This window comes from Xenopus tropicalis, chromosome 9, assembly GCF_000004195.4.
Source record: "Xenopus tropicalis strain Nigerian chromosome 9, UCB_Xtro_10.0, whole genome shotgun sequence".
Taxonomy (NCBI): domain Eukaryota; kingdom Metazoa; phylum Chordata; class Amphibia; order Anura; family Pipidae; genus Xenopus; species Xenopus tropicalis.
In genome coordinates, this window is record NC_030685.2 from 44,435,664 (window position 1) to 44,458,089 (window position 22,426).

At 39.1% G+C, this 22,426-nt stretch overlaps 1 protein-coding gene across 9 annotated transcripts in view; it reads left to right on the forward strand.

The window, feature by feature from the left end:
• Positions 1-22,426, forward strand: part of tmeff2 (transmembrane protein with EGF like and two follistatin like domains 2) — a 303,915-nt gene that overhangs the window by 128,802 nt on the left and 152,687 nt on the right. For 8 of the 9 annotated variants that reach the window (XR_004220349.1, XR_004220347.1, XR_004220348.1 and 5 more), the window contains one exon: positions 11,238-11,361. Coding sequence is in view for 3 of the 9 variants with exons in the window: in XM_031892426.1 (XP_031748286.1) it covers positions 11,238-11,361 (124 nt within the window). In the remaining 6 variants the exon portion in view is untranslated. Of the gene's footprint in view, positions 1-7,180; positions 7,282-11,237; positions 11,362-22,426 lie in introns of those variants that run through there. The other variant, XR_001925253.2, reaches the window with a different exon arrangement.

The window sequence follows — 22,426 nt, forward strand, 5'->3', positions numbered from 1 at the left end:
CATAATGCCTTGCTGTATAGCCGTGTTTCAAAACACAAATAGATTTTTTTTTATATTTAATTTTGAAATTTCACATGGGGCTAGCCATACTCTTAATTTCTCAGGGTGCTACAGTCATGTGACCTGTGCTCTGATAAATTTCACTCTTTCTTGCTGTGCTGCAAGTTGGAGTGCTATCACCCCCCTCCCAGCAGCCGATCAGCAGAACAATGCGAAGGTAGCAAGATAGCAGCTCCCAGTAGATATCAGAATAGTCTGGCTTGGGACTCCTCCAGTTACATGAGAGTAGAAGAAACAATAGGTTATCTGAAAGCAGTTCTAATGTGTAGTGCAAGTGTAGCCCTTCTAAAAGCTAAGAATCAGGCACAATTCACAGAGATGGCAGCCTACACACCAATATTACAGCTAAAAAAAATCCATTTGTTGGTTCAAGAATAACATTTTAAATGGTAGAGTGAATTATTTGCTATTAACAGTGTAATTTAGAAATAAAAATTATGCCATAAACCTTTTTTGTATACATAAGAATCCAACAGTTGCATTAGGATTTCCTTCATGTAGTATTATTTGTTCATTACCACTAGGGTGCCCCCTTTGCCAGCTTGTTTAAATATAAGCTTATTGATCAAATCATGCAAACAAGTAAGATTTTATACCGTCAATGGTTACACTTAATTTTATCTTTCATTGATTCAGTATAATTTTCTACCAATTTAATATGTGCCTCTACCACATTATCCGTGGTTAATGGTACAAAACTACTTTTATTCTGTAGACCCAAGTGGCCTACGCCCACATTACTATTATTGTCCTCAAATAAAATGGGTATTTTTGAAAAATGTTGTTTTAGGTGTAGATTAGGGTAAAACATTTGCAAATCAACATCAAGTTCAAATGTATTGCATGCAGTTGTATGGCTAAACAATAGGTCTTTCTTTAAGAGTGTGAATTGTTTAGATGTTAGCATAATGTCAGATATATTATATACTAACATGTCTATGTCTTCCTCGCCATCCTAATCAGTTGCTGCCTCCGTTCTGTTGTAGTGGAGTAGGTCCTGTAATGGCTCCATTTTGTGCTTGTTCCTGATGCTCCTTTTTTGGCCTCTACATGTCTAGGTGGACTGTAATCTAAAAAGGAAGAAGTTGAGTTCTCGGTGGCATTCCCAGCTGTGTGGACATCTGGTGTTCTCCAGTGGAGCTGTTTCCTCACTTGTTCATGCCTTCTCTGTGTACTTTGTATGCAGTCACATGATGGGTCACAACATCCACTATGCTGCCTTTCACTGCTCGTCGTTGCGTTCCTCTGGTATACGCTGCCTGCGTCTCTATGGAACATTGCTCTTTTCCTCTTCTCTACAATTCTGTGGTGTCTGGTTACTGTTTTTATTGTCAGGGTAAGGATTTTGTGTAGATCCTCAGCCTGAAGTGTGTTTTTTTGGATGTTATTCTATTGTAGTTATGCGTGACCTAACTTCAATAATAGTATTTTGTAAATATTCTATATTCAGCAGAAGCATATCAAAAGAACATTTGTTCACCATTTGTTCATAACGTCTAACAAAGTCTGCATTATCTTGAAAAATGGTATGTCTCAAATTGACTCGTAATCTGTGTAGAATGCGTTTTAGCTTGCTTTAATTGTGATGGAGTGAAGATGTCTCTTCTTTTTTTCCAATTCCCGTGCAAGGTTTTCTCCAGTAGGTTTAGTCAGAAATGTGTTATCGTCTTGTTCCTGACCAAAATGCGAATTTTGTCTGCCTCAGTACAGGCAAATATTATAGAAGGTAGAGTTAGCCATGTTGAGACATTTGAATTTTAAATACTGCAGGGAGCTGCTTCTGGCAGAAAGGACAAATCTGTACAATGTTGGAGTGCTATACCTGTTGTCACAGACACATGCTGCAGCAGGCTTATCACTTATTGTGGTTGAATAAAGTGACCCTAATGTTTTTTTTGCCTGAATTTGCAAACTGTGAAAATTACATTATTGTACAGCGCTGCGAAATATCTTGGCGCTTTATAAATAAATGTTAATAATAATAATAGTGGACCTAGAGGGTGGGGAGGTAAACTGGGTTGGAGGGAGGGGAATGAGAGAGGGGTCAGGGTGAGTTCCAATAGCATACGTTAACCTTTGAAGAAAAGTTCTTATTTTCCAGTCCTTATAAAAAGTCTCTGATAGAATCCATTGAATTTGTTCATACAAGGTCCAAGTATATGCAGAACAGCCCTGTGATGCACATTTAATGCATGTGCTTATTGATTACAAGTGTTCATATATTTAAAAGTAAAGACATCTTAGTAAGGGAAGGAAAATTGTTAGTAACACTAGATAAATCTGAAATACATACATAGTAGTTGTACTTTTTTGTACTTTTTTTTTTTTGTAGCTGATTTTTGAATTCTACCCATCTGTTGATATGACTTTGGTTATGCCACTATTTGGGCCAAGATGGCTGCTTTTCTATAGTTTTATAGGCAGGGAAAGGCTAAGCCCCCCATGAGATTGGTTGACAACAGGTTTGTTTATTGATTCTGTGTCTCTTGTTATGGCAAATAAAATCTAGCATCAGTTTCTGAAGTTTTTCTAGTTCTTTTAGGAGGGGCCATGGGCATAGCTCTAAAGTAAAGAAGCGCAGGGAGTAGTTTCATCTTTACAGAGTAAATTTGCCCTAGCCAAGAGATTGGTAAATTGTTCCATCACTGGATGTCGTTATGCAGAGAGGCTGGTAGGGGTATATAATTAAAACCTGAAATATGTCTTATTTTGGGAAGGACCTAGGTAAAATACCTGGGTATTTTAGCCCCTTTTTTCCCACTGAAAGTCGAAGTTAGCAGTTTTTTGAATAAGGCTGTCTAAATTAGGGTTTAAAGCTTCAGATTATACTGACATTCTCTATAGAGGTGGAATTCCCTCCCAGAATCAGTTGTGCTGGCTGATACATCATATAGCTGGATGGCTTCTTAGCAAGTGAGGAAATGCAGGGTAATGGGAGATAGCTGTTAGTACAAGTTGATTCGGGGACTGGGCCGATTGCCATCTTGGAGTCAGTCTGTGCCAAATTAGAGTTGCTTCAGATGGGGTTTTTTTTGCCTTCCTCTGGATCAACTAGAAGTTAGGCAGGTTATATATAGGCATTATGGTTGAACGTGATGGACGTATGTCTTTTTTCAACCTAACTTACTATGTTACCATGTAGGTTGGGAAATGTGGTCTGTTTGGTTATTGTCTGCAAATAAGCCATTTTTGTATGTAAATGAGCCTTCTGTGATACCTGTAATACCTGGATTAAATTGTATATTTTGTGCTAGGGGTTCCATGCACATAGCAAAAATTACCTGCCTGGTTCCATTTTTAATGGATGATGGTGACAGATACATTTTTATTATAACAGTAGTAAATTTGGCGCTGCGCCCCATATGCAATAATCCCAGAAGTAATTTTTTCCACACCAGATTTTTGCTGCGGTTTCATGAAAATATCTGCCAATGGTGAAACACAGAAATTCGCTGCAAATCCATGCATGGCAAAACATTTCGGTCATCACTTCCTTTATTATTTTCCTGTCTGAGTTGAGTAATGCATTGAATAGTTTGGTTAGGGCTGGGATGAGAAGGGACTGAAATAAATCTGTCAGGAGCCTTGGAAGGCATATGTTGTAGTATTTGATTTTGTGTTTCATGATTCAACAATTCTTTTTGTTGAGCTGTCTGCAATCATGGGAGATGGGTGTTAAATATATATACTTTTTAATAGCTGTATCATCTGTAATGGGGGCTGTAGTGGAACCACTGTAGAGCTTAGCGTAGAATGCTGAAAATGTGTCCACAATTTTATGGGGTCATTAATTGTTGTACCTGTCTCTGTTTTAGTATGTGTGTCAGACCTGATTTCTTCCTATTGTTAAGGGCTCATGTTAGCTTTGTATATGGCTTGTTGCCTTTTTCATAGAATTTTGTTAATGTTTTTTTAGGGGATGTTCAGCTTTATGTACTAAAAGTAGATTGAGTTCCCCCCTGCATTGTTCTAGTACTGGGAGAAGATCAGGGTTTAATGTACTTTTTGTGGCAAAAATTCTAGGTTCCTCAGTTTGTCCTCAGTTTTTATCTGTTGTGTGCGTTTGATGTACGCCCCCTTCTTAATTAGGTGGTTGAGGACTACAGCTATAAGATTTGTGTGGTAGAGAATAAAATATAAAGTCTCTCTGATTGGGTTCAGATATCTTCATGTGTCAAATAAGTAAATGGTATAAATAAATAAGTAGTGATCTTTTAAAAATTTTAAAAGATTTCTCTAAACTCTGCATGTGCCCCCTGTTTTCTCTGTGATGAGCTATCTAGTGTGCAATCTAAAACAGTATTAAAGTCACCCACAACCACCAGGTCTCCAGATTTCTTGGTAGTGACAAAATATTTTAGTTGGAAGTTGTAGGAAAAGTATCCTGCCCTCAGAATCTGTATCTGCTGTTTGTATTATAATAGGGCAAAATTCATGAAGCTGGATTGCCACCTCTCTAGTTTTATTATAGGCGGAAAAGAGAATAGCACTATGTCAATTGGGTTGCCAGTATTTGGGTTCTCTACCTTTTTTGAAGTGTGTTTCCCGAATTATAATGGAGACTTGTCAACCTAAATATTCCTTACATGCCATTTAAGACCCTTGGCTTGTGTCTTAACATGCAGAGTGTATATTTGTTAGGGTTAGCTGTGGTTTAGACCTGGATAATAGTAGCTGAAGGGAGACCCAGTGCTCTCATGGAGTTGCAGTATATCAAACATTCTTATAATAGACAGTATGCTCAACCTCAGGGTGTGGGGAGAGGGTAGGACTGGGAACTGGGGGAAGGGGACATGTGAGAATATAACCATGTTCATTAGAACTTAAATGTTATTGCAGTCAGTAGCTGAAGAGAGAGGGATAGAAAAGAAGAAAAGAAGTTATAGATAAACTGTTTTAACATATAGTTTCTGTTATGGGTAGTGGGGGAAAAATGGGGGGGGGGTGGTCTTCCACTGTGATCTCTCCACTGTGATCTCTCCAGTGGGTTTTATTGCCTCCATGAGTGAGACTTAAGTGCAATATTTATATAGCCATACAATCACATCTCTAGGTTGTTCTGTCGGTTGGGGTTTCAGTCTGAGGGTATGAGGCACTCAATTTCCAGTCCGGTGTACAGTTGTCTGGAAGAAGATTTTGGAATATTTCGGTCAGCAGTGGTTCGAGACCTGTATCTGTTTCAGGGAGATCGTTGAGTCTAATGTTATTGCATCTATTTGTGTTTTCTGTATCCTCCTGTTGAGCTTCAAGATTTTCAGTTTTGTTTTATAGGTATGAGATATTGTTTTCCACTTGATGAGTGAATGCAGTAAAATCATCGATTTGTTGTTCTGCCTCGTGGAGTCTGTTGCCAAGTGAGGCTTTTTCTGAAGTGAGATTTTTAGTTGCCTTGATAGTTTTTTTTCTATATTATAATAAAATTCAGAAGATCTTATTTAGATACTGGAGAAATATTGTTAGTTTGTTAGTTTTTTTTTTTTGGTTTTTGCGAAGTAAGTATGTTAAGTAAGTATGTGTTAGGAGGATAGTGAGCTCAGTAATTCCAGGAGAGATATGGAATGGAAAATGGAATAAGCAGATCCAAAGTAATTATATTGGACATGCTGTAAAGTCCCAGGTTAAGTTAAGAGTTAAATAAGCTCCCTAAAATTTATAGGCAGAATGTGGGAGCCTCAGTCTTTACTAGTGATGTCACTCTGGTAGGTTTCTCCTCCTCCACTAACCTTATGGAGTCAGCTCCTTGTTTATTAAATAAAGCCAGATAGGTGCTCCTTTGGTGCAGGCTGGTATAGTGTTGGAGGGAAGGCTGAGAGTTTGTGCTTTGTGCACCAGCGTGGAGCCTTGGGCCTTGTTGTTAGTGGGATGCTGTAGTCTGGTGACTGGAGGGAATAAGTGCTGTAGAGTTCAGTTGTTGCTTACCACATTTATGCATCATCCTTATAGGCATATGTACCACAATCTTTATCTTTGACTGGGCCCCACACTGGTAGACAGACCAAAGAGCTTGTAAGCCCTGCTTGTTGGTTTGTCGGATCAAGCCTGCTGTAGCCAAAAAATCCACCAATGGTGGCTCCTGGAGATTCCCAAAATAACCAAAGCAGAATTGATGGTGCTCTAGGTGGATTTTCACTCTGAAAGTGATTGATATCAGTGTTGGGGCCAGAGCTGACAATATTGCGCCCACCCCAGTCTGTGGGTAGACACGCCCCCAAGTTCACAAAGTGAAGTGACATTTCAACACAATTGTTGGTGACCTAAGTGACTGAGGACCATATTAAAGAAATGGTAAATCGGTTCAAGAACAGGGGCTACATTATGAACACATTGCAGCAAGGTTTACAAAAAGTACACCAACAAACAAGGCAAGAGCTTCCTTTTAAGAAGCCATGCAAACAAGAAGAAAATAAAAGAATGGTGTTTGTAAGCTATTTTAATACGGCCAGTAGGCAATATAATGTATAAACATTGGCATATCTTACAATCTTGCTTACCTGATGTCCCCTATGTTAGACTACAAACAGACCAGAAATCTGAAAGACTGCCTGGTAAAAGCTGACATTGGCAGTCAGAGGCCCCCGATGGGGCCTTTATTACAAAGAACCAAGTGTGGTACCTTCCCTTGCCTAAATTAGTCAATGTAATTCAGTGATAAAAGGGAGTACATTTTACCACCCACACTCCGGAAAACAATACAGTATTAAAAAGTATTATACATGGGAGTTTTCATTTGTGGTCTACGTGTTGAAGTGCCCTTGTGGCTTATTGTATGTGGGGGAAACTATTAAAAAAAGTTAAAGATCATATATCTAAGCATAAATCCACTATCTGCAAGGGACAAATTACTTTATCAGTACATGCTGATTTTTACCAGGCAGATCACTCAGTCATCCAATTAAAATGCCTAGTTATTGACTGTCCCAATACTCAGGAAAGGTGGTAACCTATAAGCTGGAAATGTAGTGGATTCATAGATTAGATACCATATGGCTAAGGGGTCTAAATTAGGATTACACCCCCAGCAATGCTTATATACCAGCAGGTATGTAGACCCATTGATAGTATTATTTTTATATATCAGATCTATCATATAATTATTAAACAATCTCTTTTTTCCTTTAAGGTTATTGAATAATATGTTGGAACAGTCTGAGTGCTGATGATACCATCTGTATACCATGAGGTGCATTAGAGAAACAGAAACGGGTACAGTATACAGTGCAGGTATTATTTATACTTCTCAGATTTATCTAGTTTTACTTGAAAAAAAATCCTTCCCTTATTAAGATGTGTTAACCCTTTTATATATGGACACTTGTAATTAATCAGGCACATGCATTAAATGAGCATCATGGGGAAGTAGTGAAGCGCCCATACCTTTCATTAAACCGACAACTTCCGGTCAAAGTGACAGATTCCACGCCCCCTTTCCAGTGTATTCTGTCCAAACATACCCCGCTTTTTTATTGTTCCAGGCACGCCCATAATGAAGTTATCTGGTCTGCGTCCTGCTCCCTCCTTATGCGTGTGATCCAGCTATTAAACCCTCCCCTAGCTAATGAAGCTGTTTAAGCCTTATGATTGGCTGATTGTATTTGTATCTAAAAAATCATTCATGCTCAGGCATATTTAGCACAGAGTAAAGCATAAGGTCATTTTCAGCACAGTGTAAAGCATGACTGGTACATAGCCGCTAGTGGTGTATAGATTAGAATTAAAACCAGAGAAATTCATGTCAGGACATGTTTTGAAGTGTTACAGACCTAACCGCATCATAGCCCTGCACCTGTGTGCCTATTACATAGTTGCTGCCTGTTTGTGCCATACACACGTGCAGCACAGGGCAGGCAGTGCATTCAGTGACACACTGCTGGCACTGCTCCTAAAGTCTGTTTGAGATGTGAAGAGGTGAACAGTGTGGGTGCTTATAGTCTGAGCCTGAGGTGTGAACAATGCAGGGGGTGAACAATATAGGGGATTACATTTTTAAACAATGCAGGGTGATTACAGCCACAATCTGAGGTGTGAACCAGAGGGCCTGTTAATCTCAGTACTGATTGCAAAAAAAAATAGCGGAGCACCAGAAGCAAAGGTAGTGGCGGGATGCCACGAAACGCGTCAAGCGTAGGTTCTTTGGGATGTACATGTGCCTTTTACTGATGATGGAATAAAGACTGATTTTTTTATCTTTATCCTGGTGGTGCTCCGCTATTCTTTTTTGCAATTTTACATTTAGGATCCATCTGGGAGAGGATCCGCGTGTAGCACACTTGGCCCGAGCGGTAAGTGCTCATGTGTTTCGGTTCATACTTTTGTGTATAAATCTCAGTACTGATACCATTTAAAGTTTACACAAAGGTAAGCCCTCAAAGCAGCCAGACAGGTGGGGGGCCACACAGAGGGGGACCTTCAGTTGGACAGCACTCCAACTGAATATTCCTCAATTTTATCATTACCTTTCATTAACTATTGTAAGTAATGTATTGTTGTTTGCAGATGATACAAAATGATGCAGCCAAATTCATTTAATCCAGGAATCCTTGCAGCAGGATCTTGAAAAAAATGCCACTCTGGGCAGCTAATTTAAGGTCATGCATCTCAGATGTAAAAATATATAGTAGATAATAAACTTGGCTGTAACAACCAATGCCAGTCAGCTGCTGCAAGGGCAAACAAGGTTTTGAGCTATATTAATAGGAACAGAGATTCACAGGAGGAGAGGGTTATTAGTCCACTAAGGCCACTTCTAGAATATGCCATGCAGTTTTTGTCTCCACTGCTCAAATGGGTTATTTATGTATTAGAAAGAAGAGCAACTAATCTAGTAAAGGGAATAGAAATTTCAGTTAGGAAGAAAGACTGGCAAAGTTGGGGTTGTTTACAGTGGAGAAGAGAAGCCTAGGGGGGAGATATGATAACTACATATAAACATATAAGTTGTAAACTTGCAGGATCAACAACAGACACTTTATTTGCTTTAAGGCAGTTTATTTAACACCGGGGTGCCCATTTCAGCATCAAAACCATAAATAATAAAAATAAATCCTGCCCTCTGGGTGCTATCTTCACACATTTGATGAGTTCCCTCACTAAACTGGGCCCCTTGTGGACTACCTGTAAAAACACAAATAGTTGGGGTCACCCCTGTACTTAAGATACTTCTTGAGGAATTGCTCAGCCTCCTCAGGCTTTCCTCTCAGTTCTTCTGACACCAAGTCTCAGTTGCTTTCTCAAGGCTCTACTCCTTGCAGTGGCAGGCACCAACCCAGCCCCTTTGGGAGTTCTAAACACAGACAGGCAGCCTTCCTGCTCTGTGCCCTGCTCTGAGAGACCTTATGCACATTCTCCACACAATTAAATACCTTTCCACAAGACAGCCTTCCTGTGGAAAGTGAGCTCCAATATGTTGCTTTGTGTTTCTTTAACATTGAAAAAAAAGTCCTACAGAGACCTGATTCTGTGATAATTTCTGTCCTGTATATATACATTTATAAAATCTCAGCATGGACGGTCATTCAGTTTTCTATAACAGTTAATTGTTAATTAGGCAAGGTGCTCTGATTTTATGCACAAAACTGATTTGAGTGAAGATCAAATGTCCACCTAACATTTTCACAATTCTTAATAATTAGTTAACATTCTTTATTTAAAACCAGTTTATGCTTTTGGTAAATTGGGACTACCCAGGGCTCCCCAAATCCAGTCGCTTTACCAATAATTTATAAAATCTCAGCATGGACGGTCATTCAGTTTTCTATAACAGTTAATCCCTGTTAATTAGGCAAGGTGCTCTGATTTTATGCACAAAACTGTGATTTGAGTGAAGATCAAATGTCCACCTAACATTTTCACAATTCTTAATAATTAGTTAACATTCTTTATTTAAAACCAGTTTATGCTTTTGGTAAATTGGGACTACCCAGGGCTCCCCAAATCCAGTCCCCAAAAGGAGGAGACTCTTTTTCTTCGGTTTGAGCCCTTGCATATTATATATATATATATATATATATATATATATATATATATATATATATATATATATATATATATATACAAAAATATGAATCGCATCGCTCAGGACTTGTAGTTTATTAAGTGTAGAAACAGAGAACTGACGTTTTCGGGAAACTCGAAAGTGACGTGTCAGAATGACCAATACACTCAGTGAAATTAATTAATTAATAAATTAATTTCACTGAGTGTATACGTCATTCTGACACGTCACTTTCGAGTTTCCCGCCACACAGGGTATTTAAGTTTAGATGCACTGTTTTTTGGCAACTTTGAGAAAGGCTGCAATTGTGGCCGAAACGTCAGTTCTCTGTTTCTACACTTAATAAACTACAATTTTGTTATAAGTCCTGAGCGATGCGATTCATATTTTTGTTTACTATCTACGCTGAAGAGGACTGCACCCTGGCGCCTGAGATTTCATTATATCGTGAGTGCTGTTTATCGGGAACTTTTATGTATATATATATATACTGTATGTATATATATATATATATATATATATATATTGGAGGCCAGGGTGTAGTGCTGCTATACCTCTTGGACTGAGCAATAAGGCAGGCTTTACAGGTGTTTGAAATATACTTACAGATTCTCATCAATCAATCAATCAGCACAAGAACAATGGGGTCACCCCTAGTTTTCAGGATCTTCTTTCAAGTGGAACCTAGGTGAACTCACTTTGTCCTTAGGTCTGTACATTTGTCCCTACTATAGGCAGTAGATACTAATCCTAATACATCACTTCGTTGGAGCTATAGGCTGCTTAGCTAGCTAGCCCTAAACAATCTATCTCACCCCCCTTAGCTCTCTAAGGTACTGGGGAACTACAAGGGAAAACAGCAATCATTTTACCAGTCCCCTACACCAGCATGATGACCTTTGTCTATAAGCAATCTTTGCCTGCCTGTAGGTTCATTGCTATGATTAACAGAATGTTAGAAGATAGCTTTGTTAGCCATACAACTGCCAGCGCATGGAAAGGGGTGATTTTGCTGTCAGCATCATCAGATTGTTGTAAGTTTATATAAAAAAAATAAAATGGGTCTCTAATATTCATTTGTCCTACACTTGACGCTCACATACCTCACATTTTAAGAATGCACATCAGAATAAATTTTATGTGCCCCTCTGCTGGTGTTTGTCTCACAATCTTCTTTTTATTTTAGAGAATGCAAATAAATTAGAAGAGACTGCAAGAGGTCTGTATATTCCTTGCCCTGACCATTATGTTGATTATTGTGTACATGGGAGGTGTGAGCACACTGTTAACATGCTGAAGCCGTGGTGTAGGTAAGAAAACTTTTGCCATTTGGTATATTTGGAAAAAAAAAAAAAAGTTCAATGGGATTTTATTGCCTCAGTGGTACTGTATACATTATAACATTTTTTACACTTGGACAAAACTGTATACTTAATTTTAAAATTATGATAACCAATACAATATGTATATTACTCTCTTGTATAATCTAATTGTATAAGGGATTAATACATTCTTGAATGATGTGGATTTATTTTATGAAGTTTTTAAAATCTTATTTTGGTCTGGGAATAAGAATTTATTATTGGAGTCTCAAGTAGATAAGAACGTAAGCACACTTTGACATTTTATGGATAAATAGTTTGTTTAAATTGCTACAAATTTTTGTAAATCTGTAATTTTTTCCATTATAGCAGCATCAGTTTATATCTCTGAATTAATGTTCATCATCCAAAAAAACAAACAAATTCAGTGCCATGTAATATTTCGTTTCAGCAGCACAAAGAAGTCTCACAAAGAAATTAACTTTAGATAAGTTTAATTCCACAATCTATATTGCAAAATGTATTAAGTAAACGAAAAGGTAAAAAATTTCTGACTAAGTTGAACTAAAAAAAAGACAAAGAAATACAGACCTTGCTTTTCCCATGCTAATTCACATGGCTAGCTTGTAACCAATATAACTAGTTGCTATACTGAAATAAAGTAGCACCAAAGGAATGTATCACTATTTATGATACATATAAACTGACTATATATGCCTAGCTGGCAGTACAGAAGCCCCAACAAATCCTGCTCATAGCTTTTATCTTGTATGTGTGCTATTATGGTTTTAATCTAATCCACTTTACGTATAACATTCTGTGGGGAATGTAAGGAGAACTTCTCTCAGTTGGCTGTTTTGGGGCATTTTTCAATTATCATAATATGAGTAGCTAATTTTTTTATTGTTGGTGCTTTAATTGCATCCACCTGATTTTCTTTTATTTTTCACTGTACTAGTTTTTATTAAAGGAGAAAAAAAGGCATTTTGGCATTTTATTGCCAATAGATTAGCCACAATAGTGCAAGCTCAAAAAAAATTATTTTGTAGAAAGCTACACCATACCTAACAGCCATAGAAGCTCCCTCTGTTGGTTTAAAATAGTAGCTGCCATGTTAGCTTGGTCTCAGTAACTTCTGTGCTGCAGCTATGGCTGTTGGTAGATCAGATTATAGCAGAGAGGGGAGGGGGAGAGAGCAAAAGGGAGTGCAAAGCACAGACTTGTGCCATGGCCTGAAGGATTTTTTTGAGAGAAGGAAGTTTGATACCGAAGAACATGCAAAAGAAGAAAATAAATCCCGTGTTTCTTTGGATAAAGACAGCTTTTCTAAATGTTTATGGCAAAGCTTATTTAGTTTTAACCTTTCCTTGTCTTTTAAAACACAATTTTTTTATGGGGAGTACTATCCCCAAAGGTGGGGGTACTATGGGAATGACCTTTTCCCCGCTCCTACACCAACTTCTACATGAGCTGATGGGAGTGGTCCTCCATCTTTGGAGATTAGAACCCATACTGGGAGCACGTAGTATGGTATGGTGGTTATATTGACAACCTTATTAGGATTTGGAAAGGCACTGTAGAGACCCTTCAACACTTTTAAGTCATTAATTGTAATGCCCTTAATTTGCACTTCACCATACGTTACCATAAATACACTATAGATTATTTAGATGTTACTTTGTGTGGTGATACACCAACAGGAGCAATTACTACTAAAGCATGTCTACTAAACGCACAGCACATAAAATGTCAACAGTTGAAAGTCTTTTGGAAGTTTTGCCAGTGCCACATGCAAGTTTAGGGAGACAATGGGAGCTTAGGGAGCTAAATGCGTGGCTAAAGTCTTGATGTAGGAAGGAAGGGTTTGGGTTCCTAGAGCACTGGGCTGACTTCTTTGGGGCATAGGCGGAGGGTGACTTTTTTGTTTGGGGAGGCTTAAGATAGGCCATACATAGACTGACCTAAAGCTAATGTGAGACTCAGTGGATTCGCTGGTGTAAAAAATTAACCTCCCAACTCTCTTGCGGTTCCCACTGACTTCCAGGGATACTGCGCAAAAGTGCAGGTGGGAGTGTTTTTTTACCCTTAAATGCTTAGGATGTAAAATATTCATATGTGCACTTGTGTGAGGGGTTCTCCATCCATTTGTGTTTGTGATCAGTTAGCCTAAAGGGGTAGTTTACCTTTAAATTAACGTTTAATATAATGTAGACATTGATATTCTGAGACAATTTGCAATTGGTCCTCTTTTATTTTTAATGATGTTTTAGTTATTTAGCTTTTTGTTTAGCAGCTCTCCATTTGGTATTTCAGCAGCTATCTGGTTGCTAGGGTCCTATTTACCTTAGCAACCACGTAGTTGTTTAAACAAGAGATGGGAAATAAATAAAAAAATTGTAACCTTGCAGAGCAATACTTTTTGGCTGGTGGGTCAGTGACCCCCATTTGAAAGCTGGAAAGAGGCAGAAGAGAAAGGCATCTTATTCAAGAACTGTAAAAAAAATAATTAGGAAGACCAATTGCAAAGTTGCTAGGAGGATTGAGGGCAGCATATAGTTTATCGGATAAGGAGCTTCCATTGTCACAAGGGAAACAGACTAATATTCACCTTGGCTAATGTAAATATCAGAGGGAGAAGTAGTAATCTCTGCTGCATGCTGGCTAAGATGCTTGTCTGTTAAATTAGGTGTGCTGGAGTCTATTGCATGTATTGAAAATTATGATTTAATTGGTATCACTGAGACCTGGTGGGATGAAAAATGTGACTGGCTGTGTAAATGGTTACACACTTTTTTTAGGGACCAGTGATCACAACATGGTCTCCTTTGAGATAATGCTGCAGAGACAGTTCTATAAGGGAGTAACTAAAACACTCAATTTTAGACGTGCAGACTTTGCCTGTATAAGGGCATCTCTGCAATGTGTCAACTGGGAAAGGCTTTTCATAGAGTTAGACACAGAAGGAAAATGGGACATCTTTAAAACATTGATTTGCAGGTATACACAACAGTATATTCCCCTTGTAAGAAAGGAGAGGCATCACAAAGCAAAACCTTTATGGCTGAATAAAAGTGTTAGTGGTAAGTTGGTAAGAAAAAACGTGCTTTTAAAGCATTCAAGTTAGCTGGGACAGCAGAAACTTTCATCAGGTACAAGGAAGCAAATAAAGCAAGCTATCAGGAAAGCTAAAATACAGATGGAAAGGGATATTGCAGATAAGGAGTACAAATAATCCAAAATTATTTTTTAATTATGTGAATAGTAAAAAAAAATAAAGCAAGAAGGGGTGGGAACCTTATTATCATGGGGGGGGGGGGGGTCAGTTGGTTGATAAGAACAGGGAAAAAGCAGAAATTTGAACTCTTATTTTTCATCTGTATATACAGTGGATATAAAAAGTCTACACACCCCTCGTAAAATGTCAGGTTACTGTGCTGAAAAAAATGTGACAAAGATAAATCATTTCAGAACTTTTTCCACCTTTAATGTGACCTATAAACTGTACCACTCAATTGAAAAACAAACTGAAATCTTTTAGGTGGAGGGAAGAAAACCAAAAAACTAAAATAGTGTGGTTGCATAAGTGTGCACACCCACTTCTAACTGGGGAGATAGCTGTGTCCAGAATTAAGCAATCACATTCAAAATCATATTAAATAGGAGTCAGCATACACCTTCCATCATTTAAAGTGCCTCTGATTAACCCCAAATAAAGTTCAGCTGCTCTAGTTGGTCTTTCCTGAAATTTTTTTAGTCGCATCCCACAGCAAAAGCCATGGTCCACAGAGAGCTTCCAAAGCATCAGAGGGATCTCATTGTTAATAGATATCAGTCAGGAGAAGGGTACAAAAGAATTTCCAAGGCATTAGATATACCATGGAATACAGTGAAGACAGTCATCATCAAGTGGAGAAAATATGGCACAACAGTGGCATACCAAGAACTGGACGTCCCTCCAAAATTGAGGAAAAGACGAGAAGAAAATTGGTCAGGGAGGCTACCAAGAGGCCTACAGCAACATTAAAGGAGCTGCAGGAATATCTGGCAAGTACTGGCTGTGTGGTACATGTGCCAACAATCTCCCATATTCTTCATATGTCTGGGCTATGGGGTAGAGTGGCAAGACAAAAGCCTTTTCTTATGAAGAAAAACATCCAAGCCAGGCTACATTTTGCAAAAACACATCTGAAGTCTCCCAAAAGCATGTGGGAAAAGGTGTTATGGTCTGATGAAACCAAGGTTGAACTTTTTGGCCATAATTCCAAAAAATATGTTTGGCGCAAAAACAATACTGCACATCACCAAAAGAACACCATACCCACAGTGAAGCATAGTGGTGGCAGCATCATGCTTTGGGGATGTTTTTCTTCAGCTGGAACTGGGGCTTTAGTTAAGATAGAGGGAATTATGAACAGTTCCAAATACCAGTCAATATTTGCACAAAACCTTCAGGCTTCTGCTAGAAAACTGAAGATAAGGAGGAACTTCATCTTTCAGCATGACAAAGACAAGTTTTGAAATGGCCCAGCCAGAGCCCAGACCTGAATCCAATTGTGGGGAGATCACCTGTGGGGTGATCTGAAGAGGGCTGTGCACAGGAGATGTCCTCGCAATCTGACAGATTTGGAGTGTTTCTGCAAATCTTGCAAAGTCAAAATGTGCCATGCTGATAGACTCATACCCAAAAAGACTGAGTGCTGTAATAAAATCAAAAGGTGCTTCAACAAAGTATTAGTTTAAGGGTGTGCACACTTATGCAACCACATTTTGGTTTTGGTATTTTGGTTTTCTTCCCTCCACCTAAAAGATTTCAGTTAGTTTTTCAATTGAGTGGTACAGTTTATAGGTCACATTAAAGGTGGAGAAAGTTCTGAAATGATTTATCTTTGTCTCATTTTTGTACAGCACAGGAACCTGACATTTTACCAGGGGTGTGTAGACTTTTTTATATCCACTGTACATTTGAGGAGCCAGTTAGTGAAGACTTCCCTTTCAATATGCCCAGTTCTAGTAATATAGCTACTGACGCCTGGGTCACTTGGGAGGTAAACATAGGTCCAGGACCGGATGATATTCATGCCAGGATATTAAACAAGCTCAGCTCTGAGCTTTGTGATTGCCAAACCTCCTCCCTTAATTTTTCAGGATGCATTGAGGTCAGGCATGGTGCGGAGAGACTGGCAATTGCTAATGTGGTGCCGTTATTTAAAAAGGGATCCCTTTTAGTAGGAAAGATTTTTGAAGGTGTAATAAGGGATACATTGCAGTCCACAATACTATAAGTTTGTGCCAGCATGGTTTTATGTGTAACAGATCTTGCCAGTCTAATTTAGTCTTTTATGAGGAGGTGAGCAGGAACCTCAATGCTGGAATGGCAGTTGATGTCATCTACTTGGACTTTGCTAAAGTGTTTGATACAGTACCTCACAGAAGGTTAATGATAAAATTGAGGAAAATTGGCCTAGAACATAATATTTGTAATTGGATAGAGAACTGGCTGAAGGATAGATTGCAAAGAGGAACATTTTCTAATTGGACCAGTGTTGTTAGTACCACAGGGGTCAGGCCTTGGTCCTTCGCTTTTAAGCTTGTTTATTAATGACCTGGAGGTGGGCATAAAAAGAACTCCTTCTATTTTTGCTGACAACACTAAATTGTGGAAAACTGGGCAGCAAGCTGGAAAATGGGGTTTAACTCTTTTGCTGCCAACGACGTATGGCATAGGTCGTGGCAGTAAAAGGGCTTAAATGCCAATGATGTGTCCCATACGTCGTTGGCATTTAAGCGCAGCTCTCTGCCGCCGCTGCAGAGAGCTTCTAACAATAACAGCCCCCCCTGGGCAATGTGCCAGGGGGGCTGTCATGAGGGTCCTGCTATCGATTGGGTCGCAGGACCCTCCAGGAAGCAGCAGATGCGATTGCATCACATCTGCTGCTTCCTACTTCCCCCCCCCCAGCGCCGGCCCACTGAAGAGGAGGCGATCGGGTCTTCAGGACAGGTAAGGACTTAATTTTTTTTTTTGCATTTACACACTTACACACACACTTACATACATTTATACACACTTACATACATTTACACACACTTATAGCACACATTTTAGCTTTTTTTTTTGGGGGGGGGGTTTGATTTTTCACTTTTTTATACACTTATTTACACTCATATACACACTTACACACTATAACACAACTTTTACACATGTACACACATGTATACACAAACACTTTGGGGTTTTTTTTGTTTTTTTTTTTCATTTTACCAATTTGTTTTTAGTTTCTTTTACCTAAAAACTGTTTATTTTGACAACGTGACTATTGGATCAGATATTCTGACCACTAATTACACTGTCATGTGACTTATTTTGTTGTTTCGCTGATTTGCACAATTTTTGTCGTTTTATCGCATTTTATCCCTGTATAAGTGTTCCTAATCTGTTTTTAGCGTAGCTTTGCCAGGTGTAACTTTGGTGTACAAAAATAACTTTGCCTATTTTGAATTCATCAGAATGTGTACTTTCCAAAAATATATGGTTTTGTGGGGGTCTCTGTATAGTTAGGGGGGGTTACTGCACATAATACACTGACAGGGGTCTCTGTGTGCAAAAGCTGAGTTGGCAGGCGAGAAATCCAAATGCGCTATTTTCATTTTGGGTTCAGTACATACCACAGACTTTGGTATATCTATGCATATTGGGCATCAAACTGTTCAGTAGACCTCTGGTGTTCCTATTTGTACACAAGAAATTGTGTGAGATAAATGCGTCAAACTGCAACATTTTTAGGCAATTTTCTGAAATGTCATAAAAACCAATAACTTTAGGAAAGCTCTGCAGATTGGTACTTTGGTGTAGAAAGGACTCTTTACCCTTGTTGGATTTGTCAGAATGTGTACTTTCCAAAAATATATGGTTTTGTGGGGGTCACTGTATAGTTAGGGGAAGTTTTGGCACATAATACACTGACAGGGGGCTCTGTGTGCAAAAGCTGAGCTGGCAGCCGAGAAATCCATATGCTCTATTTTCATTTTGGGTTCAGTACATACCGCAGACTTTGGTATATCTATGCATATTGGGCATCAAACTGTTCAGTAGACCTCTGGTGTTCCTATTTGGGGTGACTTGCCTTTGTACGCAAGAAAATGACAGAAATGACAGTACATATGGGGGTATGTTCACATTGGGGCCCCTACATGCCACATACTTAGGTAAACCTATACATATTGGGCATCAAACTGTTCAGTGGACCCCTGGCGTTCAAATTCAGGGTGTTTTATCTTGGTACCTAATGCTATGTGGGAGATAAGATGCTGCAAAGTGGAAGCTTTGAGGGGATTTTTGGTAATGTCATCAAAATTGCTAACTTTAGAAAAGCTGTGCGGCTTGGTACTTTGTAGTAGAAAGACATGGGTACCCATTTTAGATTCGGGGGAATGTCTACTTTCCAAAAATATATGACTTTCTGGGGTGAGCGTACTTTTTTGTAGATTTATCCCACATATAATAATGTAAATGTGTTGATTTTGCAGGAGCTGAAATGACAGAAATGACAGTACATATGGGGGTATGTTCACATTGGGGCCCCTACATGCCACATACTTAGGTAAACCTATACATATTGGGCATCAAACTGTTCAGTGGACCCCTGGTGTTCAAATTCAGGGTGTGTTATTTGGTTACTTTATGACCTGTAGGAGATAAGATACTATAGACTGGAAGCTTTGAAGCGATTTTTACAAAAAATCAAAAATTTTGATAAAAACCAATAACTTTAGGAAAGCATTGTGACTTGATAGTTTGGAGTAGACAGACAGTTGTGCCTATTCTGTATTTCCCAGAATCTGTTCTTTCCAAAAATGTACAATTTTCTGGGATAAACCTTCTGTTAGTGGAATTTTTGGCCTTGAAATCTAAAGTATGCAGCTTTCTGGAGCAGTGCTTTGGAAATTTGGTAGTGTACTGCTGGGAGTTTCTGACCTATACAAGTGACAAATCTCCATAAAACTATATATATTTGGTATTGGTGCGTTCAGGAGACATGGGACTTTCCAAATCAGTTGTATATTCGTGCATAAAATAATTTTTGTTTCTAGTATGTGTGATTATATTATGGAAAATTTGATTTTTTTTGCATTTTTAGACATTTAGAAGCCTATATCTTGTTACAGAATTGGAATTACACAAAAATTCTACCATATTTTGAAAGCTTAGGTTGTTCTGAAAAAAACTATATATTGTTTTCCTGGGTAAACTAAAAGTCCCCCCGAGGAAAGGCCCCTAAAGTGAAACAGTGCAAAATGGTCAATACAAGTTCCGCTTTGACCAAAATGGCTGGCAGTAAAAGGGTTAATGTGGACAAGTGCAAAGTTATGCACTTTGTTAGAAATAATATAAACACAAGCTATCTAGTGGTAGTTTTTTGGGGATATCCTTAATGGAGAAGGATCTGGGGTTTTTGTAGATAACATGTTGTCTAATTCCTGGCAATGTCATTCAGTGGCTACTAAAGCAAATAAAGTGCTATCTTGTATAAAAAGGGCATTGACTCAAGGGATGAAAACATAATTTTGCCCCTTTATAGGTCCCTGGTAAGGCCTCACTTTGAGTATGCAGTGCAGTTTTGGGCTCCAGTCCTTAAAAAATATATTAATGAGCTGGAGAGAGTACAGAGACGTGCAACTAAACTGGTAAGGGGGTGGAAGATTTAAGCTATGAGGTTAGACTGTTGAGGTTGGGGTTCTTTTCTCTGGAAAAGAGGCGCTTGTGAGGGGTCATGATTACTCTGTACAAGTACATTAGAGGGGATTATAGGCAAATAGGGGGTGTTCCTTTTTCCGATTAAAACGACCAACACACCAGAGGCCACCCCTTTAGATTAGAGGAACGGAGCTTCCATTTGAAGCAGCGTATGTGGTTTTGTCACATGAAGTAATATTAAGCCATATTTATAGCCCCTTGATCAGGGAACAAATTTCGTAAAACCACACATTTACAATTTCTTAGACCTCAGATTTTTTTTTTCCTTTTTTCCCTTTTTTTTCTCTTATTGCTCTTTAACATCATTGTTTCTTTTTTTTCCCAATCCTTTGGTCATATTAATAATGTTATTTCTACATTATGTTGTTTTAACATTATTGAAAATTTAGTTTAGTTGCCCATAGATGGTGCTGTAGTTACATGTTTAAAAGATTGTGTTGATGTTATCAAACTAAGCCTATGATTAAGGGTTCATTACCTAAAACACGTTAGGCACCATGTCCCACGGGAGCTGCTTATGCTTTACAATAAAGGAGTGATTTTAACAGAGGAGCAGGAGTGTCATAACTTTCTGGGACATAACAAGCTAACATCACGGAATGTCAGGGTAACAGTTCCTACATAGGAAATCCAGATTAAAAAATGTAGCCACAATCCAGATACATCCTATGAATAATGAACCATCCACAAGAAAACAATAAGTCTTGTTAGAGGCAAAACTCACAACAAAGTACCGTATATACTCGAGTATAAGCCGATCCGAATATAAGCCGAGGGACCTAATTTTACCTAAGAAAACTGGAAAAACTTATTGACTCGAGTATAAGCCGACTCCCCCAGCTACATGGGAGTAGGAGAAACAATAGGTTACCTCAAAGCAGTTCTAATGTGTAGCACTGGCTCCTTCTGAAAGCTCAGAGTATACTGTGGCATCTCTTAATGGTACAACGATGCGTCGCTTACGATGCCGCGCTCACGCATATAATATATACAGACTGTTATAACTCTACAACATAGCGGGACAGCCCAATACAAAAGAGAATGAACTACTACTCCCAAATCCCCACACTAACAGCAGTCCAAGGGTGCTGGGAGTCACTAGCATATGTATAAAGCCTACCCCCCCTTCAGTTTGTGTATTGCGCCCCCCCTGCCTGTGCTCTACACACTGCCTGCTCTATCTGCACAGGCAACAGGTCGCTCTCCCACACTCGTCCAGGGGCCCCTGTATGAGCGACTCCCAGGCCAGTTGCCCCTGCCTGCTCCCTCCCCCACTAAGTATAGTCCTACTGAGCCCCGGACATAACTGTACAACTGCAAAAACAGTGCCATGGAGAGGCATTGGCAGCGGGCACCTCTCTCTCTGTATCCCCGGGCACCCAGCACACTTACTTTGTCTGTAGCGCAGCTGTGGGAGAGCAGCTGGCTTTGCCCCAGGATCCGGTCCACTTAGTTTTGAAAGTTGTCGCTTACGATGCTGCACGCACGCACACCGGCACGTACGTTCGGCCAGCCACGGGTGCGCGCAACGAACGAATCGATTTACCGCATATATGCTAGTATATGCGCGAGTATAAGCCCAGGGTTACTTTTTCAGCTCATTTTTTGGCCTGAAAAACTCGGCTTATACTCGAGTATATACGGTAATAACAGTAATGAGTGTGAACCAAGCAGGCCCAGAAAATCTGTGGATTCTGGCAAATGCCAGAGGCGCTGCTGTAAGATGCCATTGACAGTCAATATTTTGTGGGCTGGTGGGGAGCTGGTTAGGGCTTTGTGTATTTGAAATGCCAAGGCCTATTTTAAATCTCAGCCTGGAACCCAGTCTGGCACTCTAAACTGGATGATAAGAATTAATAACTAAAGTGAACAAGACAAGAATAGCAAAACAAAGTATAAATTACTTACTCCTGCTTCTCACCAGCAAGCCTGTTATAACTATATTCTCAGAAAAAGTGTAAAATCTGTTCACGCATATTTTTAATACTGACCACATCTTAATGAATGTACATGTTATGTCCTCATTACATGTTACCCTGAAGTAGTATGTAGCTTGACATGCAGCTAAACCTTCCCACACTCCAATAAAAGAGACCAAGGGGCCGATTCACTTAAGTGCGATAAAACGTGCGCTATTTATAGCGTGCGGTAAAAACTTTATCGCGACTTTTCGCATGATTCACTATAAGCATACTTGCGCTATTTTACGCGCGATATTTCATGCGATATTTTTGTTGCAATAAATAACGTGCGCTGTATTTTTCGCATGCACGCTATTTGCGCATTACGCACGCGACAATC